This window comes from Diadema antillarum, unplaced genomic scaffold, assembly GCF_040938485.1.
Source record: "Diadema antillarum isolate AM-2024a unplaced genomic scaffold, OU_Dant_1.0 seq00000356_RagTag, whole genome shotgun sequence".
NCBI lineage: Eukaryota > Metazoa > Echinodermata > Echinoidea > Diadematoida > Diadematidae > Diadema > Diadema antillarum.
The window spans coordinates 1,094,071-1,100,815 of record NW_027271362.1 but is presented as its reverse complement, the minus strand read 5'-3'; the positions used below and the strand labels follow the sequence as shown (position 1 = coordinate 1,100,815).

Below are 6,745 nucleotides of genomic sequence, written 5' to 3'. Positions count from 1 at the left end.
AATTTTGATTGGTCAAAAGGATTGCAATGAGTTTGGCAGAGCTTCCCTGAGTCTTCGTTCAGATCGTGTGTAATGCCATGACGGAAGAACAAGGAGCAGAGAGATGGAAAACAATACATTGTACAGTATGTCCCCAAAAAAATTACAATCAAATTTTTGCATTGATAACACCCAACGTGATTAAACTGTCTAAATGCTACTTCAGGGTCTTAAAATATAACCTCTAATAGCACTATTTTGCAGAAAACCCCATTCAATTAGGTTAAGCAGTCACAGAGAAATGTGGAATGTTGTAAAGCATGTCATGAGTCTGATTCTTTCAAGTTCAGCACTTTGATGCTTTTGTGTGTGAATACAATAGACAGAACTTGGAGGGGAGAGATTCTTGACACCCTATTCAAAATTCCTCATTTCTCTTTGACCACTGAAGCAAATCAAATGGGGTTTTCTGTAATATGTGGGCAATGAGTTTTAGTTTCATACCCTGAATTTGTATTTGGACTGATTCACTATTTTTAAAGATATCAGTGCGGAGGGCCCCATTGTAATTTTTGGGGGACATACGGTATTATTTCTTGTTCCATCTTTTCTTCTTCCTTCAAATGACGTTGTTTTATGTGCTGGCAATGTGCATCTATGTACCAACAAATACATTACACATTAAAATGACTACATAATACTGAGCGCAGCTGCATGATCAATGACCAAAGTACACATAGACAGGATTTTTTACCCACCAAATGGATAATATTTATAACATATATATCAACATATAATAATAGTATTTTTCTAGAATCTACTACTCACTTTGTTGAATTTCTGTCGCAGACATGATCACATTATGCCCTGGTCAATGTCATCATTGATAAAATACTTCTCTTTCACATTCAAATTTAACTGTCTACAAAATAATCTTAGATGGGCACAGCAAAGGTTTACTTCAATAAATGTTTTCTGTCTTACTAGTATTAGGAAACACATTTCAGAAAGCATCAAGACCCGGGGGAGAACTTGATGTTTGAATGAAAAGGTAAAACTGATGCACGATCTACCAGTAATAAAGAGTCAGAAGAGATGGCAAGAAGTGTCGTTCATGCACACACAAACTAATAGAGTGAAATGTTTGTTACGAGGTTGGCTATAGCAAGATATGCTACACCTGTACAATGAGATAATTTGCAGATCTCATCCCTTGTACAAGGGAACCTCTTTCATGACGAACTGCTTGGGACTACTGAAATTTCTTCTTAATATTGGGTACCCTGCTACATGAGGGATAAAGCCTACAGATTATAAAAGGAAATGGACAGGCAAAATTACCTCGCTATGTCGAGTATTGCTCTACATGTTGTATATCCGACCTCGTTAAAAACAAGGTTGCACTGTTTATTCCTACAATTTTTATCCCTGATATACATTGTAAGGACAAAATTTCAGTGGTCCAACAGCAGCTGAAGTTGACAAGGTTCACCATGTACTATTTACCTGTCCTCTATCAGTTTGTTCTATATCACGTTAAGGGCGGCATAATTGGGCAATTCAAATGCACAACAATACTCACCTATCAAATTTGCACTTTTCACTATAACACTGCCACTGTTGAGTCATAATCTTGATTCCAAGTATTAATCCACAACACTGATTTAACCCGAAGTCAAAATTGTTTGAAATGGGCATAGAATATGGAGACTGCAGCAAGATTCAAACAGCACAGCAAAAGGTCTCACTGCTTTACCAAGTAATGACCCTGTCTGAATGAGGTACTGGTGTATGCATCATTTCAATGTCAACTTTCATATTATGAGTCTAGATCTCTCGATAGCAAAATGCCTGCAGTCGTAATGGGAGTGAGGTTTGTGACTGACACGCACACACCTGTTGGCACATGTGAGATGGGTGATGATATATATCGAATCATAATGCTCCTTGCAGAGGCAGCATCACAATGGAGCAAGGCCTGGTCAAAGGGGAGCTATTGTCAGTGTCCCTCCATCACAATGGTCTGGCTGCACCAGTTCCAGACCAAGTCTGCCACGAGCTCGCTCGACTCCAGGCAGAAAGCGTGCTCCAGTCCACGGCGGCAGAGCCGAACGTCCGCCCCGGGCAGCCGCTGGCGCATGCTCTCGTAGTGGCTCCGCGGCGCCCAGCCGTCCTTGGCGCCGTAGTAGATAACGAACTTGTCGAGGTGCGACTCTATGGTGCGGTGGTCGGCATGGCCAATGTTCTCCATCTCCATGGCGGCCATGTACAGGCAGTTGTGCAGACGGGCAGGCTCGGCTAGTTGAAGCAATGCATGGAACACACATTCTGGAATCTGAACAGAAAATAAAGTGACGAACAGATTGAATGGTGACTCTAGGGCCTGTTTCCCAAAGCTCTAAAATCAATCCTCAGTTCAATTTAACTGATTTTACAGACAACTTTTGGATCAATCAATCCTCAGAAGTTAGTATCTGTCTCATTAATCCTTTTGGGAACAATGTCTTGTGCCCACCTTGCCACATTCTAGAATACATCCTGACGGTTGGTGTATCCATCCAGTGCGATGGTCCCTGACCAGTAAAAATCACTGTCGGACCAGCAACTTTTTCAGGAATGAACCAGTCAAAAAAGGAAGAACTGGGAACCTACTGGTCTGACAGACAGGTTGGTCCAGTAGAAAAAATGGTTTCGTTTGCAACCCTGATTTAACCCTTGATATTGTTGTAGTCTATATCTTCTGGTCTGATTAACTTCAATGATTGAATATTTCAGGTCTTCTTTATTGTTTTCTGTGTATTCGGATTGCAATATAGTATTGTACATACAGCATTTAAAATTCATAAAGTGCCTACATTCTACTATTTTTACATAAAAAGCTGTTGAAATACAAATGGCTTGACATCGAACATCCCCCATGTGACAAGACAAACTTGGAAGTGAGGCCTTCACTGTGCCCCCCCCCCCCCCCATCTCTTTGAAGCTGGTTGACAAATTTCCTCTTACTCTTCGGCCCTTGAACCACCACTGCACCATTCTCCACTTCACCCAGTCTGAGAGGTAGTAGTTGATGTGGCAGAGCCCCACCAAGGCCCAGCGCAGGTAGACGACCATGTTTCCGATGGTCCTCCCGTTGGGTGTGTCCCATATGTGTTCCAGCGTCGGGAAGAGGAGGACAGCTTTGAGGAGGTTTAGTTGAGGCATTCTTCGGATCAGCTCAACAATGATGTAACAACCTGGAGCAAAAAAGGAATGGTGAAGTGGTGAAGTCTGACTCTTATGCAAACGAAATGGAATCAAGTTAGATTTTAAAGATGTATAGCACAAAGTATATCATTTACAAATTCAAGAAATGATACTAACGCAATAACATAATGATAAAAATGATAGTAAAGATAACACAACTACTACTATAATAATGATAAGAATAAGAATAACAGTACAGTACTTCACAATTCTAAAAAACTAGTGAAACAATGAACCATGAAATGCAACAAATCTCTAACATTTAATGATACATATGTGTACTGCTTTTATATGGCACATAAGAGTTTTGAAATGGTCCTTTTGGTTTACTCTCCAAACCATGGTATGAAGGATGAAGGAAAAAAAAAATCAGTGAAAGGTGAAAAAGTGATAAAGACTGCAATTTCAGCATAGCTAATCTGCATAATCACTGTTTTTGCTGTAAATATGTCTCCATAAGTCAGAAATTTTCATCATTATATTTAAAGAGGAAGAAAATACTGTAAAAACATAAATGTTTGCCTGCATTTTAATTTCACAAAATTGAAATGCATGCAAAAACTTTTTGACGACATTATAATGCATTGGATGCCAGTGGCGATTCATAGAACTTTCATGCCGCGAAAAATGCGGTCTGCTCCAATTCACGAAAATTTATTTCTCACTCTACAGTATGTTAACCACATGTGATTCATCACACCATTACCGCATTCAAAATTGAAATGCTTCTTCTCACAGTATGTCCATGTCTCAATTCCCATTAACCCATTGAGGATGGACCGATTTTGCTGTAACACGCATTTCCCATAGACACCTGCCCGACTATTTGCGGGACTCGTCTCCGATGGGTTAAACTCACCTACAGAATGACCGATGAGAACCAGCTTGACCCCTTCTGGTACGTGGTCATCGATGAACGCCATTTTGTGCTCGATCTGTTGTCGGAGGTCATAGATCTCGTCATCTCGATCAACCGCTGTAAAGGGAACAAAAGCCTTGAAGCGTGAATCAACGTAGGAGCGTGACTATCAAATAAAAAAGAAAGAAATCGGAAGCTACTGGATACTGAAATTGTGGACTTTCCAATATTAAAGATTATGCTGCTCAAGGAATTGCTGTACAAACTTCCTCAAAAAGAATACCACTATTGAAAGTCAAATTGACTCTATCAATATGCCACTCTCTTGGCAAAATGTACTGAATGATCACAAGCAATGTAACAAAGTACAACAAACTTTCCTTCACACAACTTGGCTACTCTTTTCCTGTTTTGTCTGTTTTTATTTTTTGTTGTTTTTTATTAAACCATCATGAGGGCAACAGGCACACACCATGGTATACAATGCTCTGAGTGTGTTGAGAAAGGGAAAGTGCTAATTTAATGCTTTGGAGTACATTGTAGCATTGTTCAACTCACCTTTTAATTTCTCCTGGAGACTTTGTGGAACTTCTGCATGTCCAGCATGTGACACAACCCATGCTGGTGTTGTGTAGCTGCTTGCTTTGTAGAGTGTCTGACAAAATATCTCATAGAAGTCAGGAACCCCTGGATTGCCTTTAAACAAAACATAAGATAATTAAAGAGAAAAAGCCCTAGGTAATGTCTTCACATACCAAAAAAAGAAAAAGAATACAAACAATGAAGACAATATGGTAGAATCATGTGAAGTGACAAGTAGCGGTAACATTTGATTTTGCTTTGGACTTTTTGAAGTGCTTTTTACAAAGAATCTTAGAATACTACACAAAACACAGTCATGCCTTGGTGTTCCTGTCTGTTCAATTCTGTACGATGTTAAATGCCCTCTGCACTTTAACACTAAATAATTACATTGTACTATGGAATTATCCTTAAAACTATCCCAGATGTAATCTCCCTACACCTACAGGTGTTACTTAGTAACAAGAGAGAATACAATATGGCCAGATGACAGAGAAACCAATCAATACAGACTGAAGGACAGATCATAACCCAAAATCAAATGTCTCAAATACACAACATGACATGGTTTCCAACTATACAGAGAGGTATTAAAAACTTCCATAGACATGGTGGCATATTTTATGAACAAGGTTCTTGCTGCTAGCACTGGTCCAACGGTCCCTGATCAGTAAAAATCACTGTCGGACCAGTAAGTTTTTCAGGAATGGGCCAGAAAAAGATGGAAAAAATCGGGTACCTACTGGTCCGGCCTGTCTGTTGGACCAAGAAAAAAATGGGCTAGTATGCAGTCCTGGATTAAGTACAGTTTATAATGACAAATGAAAAACACAGAGAGGAAGAGGAAAATAAAAGCTCCAAAAAGTCAACAACCTCTTACCTGGTATGACAAGGAAAAGTACTTTCGGAGATTTCGTGCTCTTAGGGTCAGAGAATCCCCCGCCAACCTTGATGATTCTGGTGGGCATGCCATCCACCAAGACATTCTCTGTGATGGCGGTGGCATCCTCCTCACAGGACACGCCCGACGACGAGATAGAGGACGATGCCATTTTCTCCCCAAAGATCCAGATTCAAGATGTCTGGGACATGAGATCAACACAAACACAAAGTGAATATTTTGATCAGTATCCTAGCCAGAGCAAAGAATGTGATCATATTTGAAATGCATGCATGATAACTGCAGTCTTTGTACAAACTACAATTTTGTATACTCAGTAGTGTAGACAAAGACTTCTTGCATTGCAATCTCAAAAGCAGCCTTTTCTTTTGATAGTGAAAGAGAAAGGTTGTGTAAATAAAAAGAATCTGTTGCATAAACAAAGAGACGCTGTTTCATTCTTGTGTGCCATAGTTTTTTGTTTGCTGGGCTAATTTTTTGGAAGATAGGATGCACTGGATATGGATCTGGATGTATATGATGCAGGGCCCTTCAGGGCATAAATGCATTAATGTTGAGAGAGACAAAGTGTTCTAAAGGTACATTGTATATCTGTCAATGGCCGTATTGAAGGACTTAGTAGAAGGCGAGTTTATGATGCTGTCACTTTCAGACGGGGAAATAAGAGTGCCTCAGCAACTGATCAGTTCAATCCCAGCTATGGGATTAGAGCACTTGTCATATGTTGCGGCATGATGTTGTTACTTGTTGTCACTTATCCATCAATAATATTCAATAATTGTAGTTAAGTTTTCAAATTGTTGTTTACAGATATTTTTAGGTTGTGTGGGGTGAGCACAATTTTGTACAGTGCACCCTTTTATAAAGAACACGGTTATAATAAAATTCCAATTACAACAAAGTCAGAATTCAGGCCGCAATGTTATCCACTCTATGTATTTTTGTTGTTTATTTGTTCGGTTATAACAAAATTTCTATATAATGAAAGACAACAACCGCCCGGTCCCGAGGACTTTGTTGTAACAGGAGTCCACTGTACAGGGAGATACAGAGCTGGCACCAACCCCCGACCACTTTAGAAAAGGGTGAGTTTGAGGTGCCTCCTTCGTTTCTTTACTTAGGATTGGGAGCTGGTGTTCATCCAGTTTGCGAGTAAAACTTGGTGTAGAGTGACAGGG

At 39.9% G+C, this 6,745-nt stretch overlaps 1 protein-coding gene across 1 annotated transcript; it reads right to left on the bottom strand.

Annotated features, from left to right (window-relative positions):
* Window positions 1-1,850: 1,850 nt before the first annotated feature.
* Window positions 1,851-5,718, bottom strand: LOC139731085 (lipid droplet-associated hydrolase-like). Its single transcript, XM_071641965.1, has 5 exons — window positions 5,547-5,718; window positions 4,643-4,780; window positions 4,085-4,201; window positions 2,986-3,215; window positions 1,851-2,314 (listed from the first exon to the last, which is right to left on the bottom strand). The coding sequence occupies exons 1-5, from the start codon at window positions 5,716-5,718 to the stop codon at window positions 1,979-1,981; spliced, it is 993 nt and encodes a 330-aa protein (XP_071498066.1). The 3' UTR covers window positions 1,851-1,978.
* Between the last annotated feature and the right edge of the window lie 1,027 nt (window positions 5,719-6,745).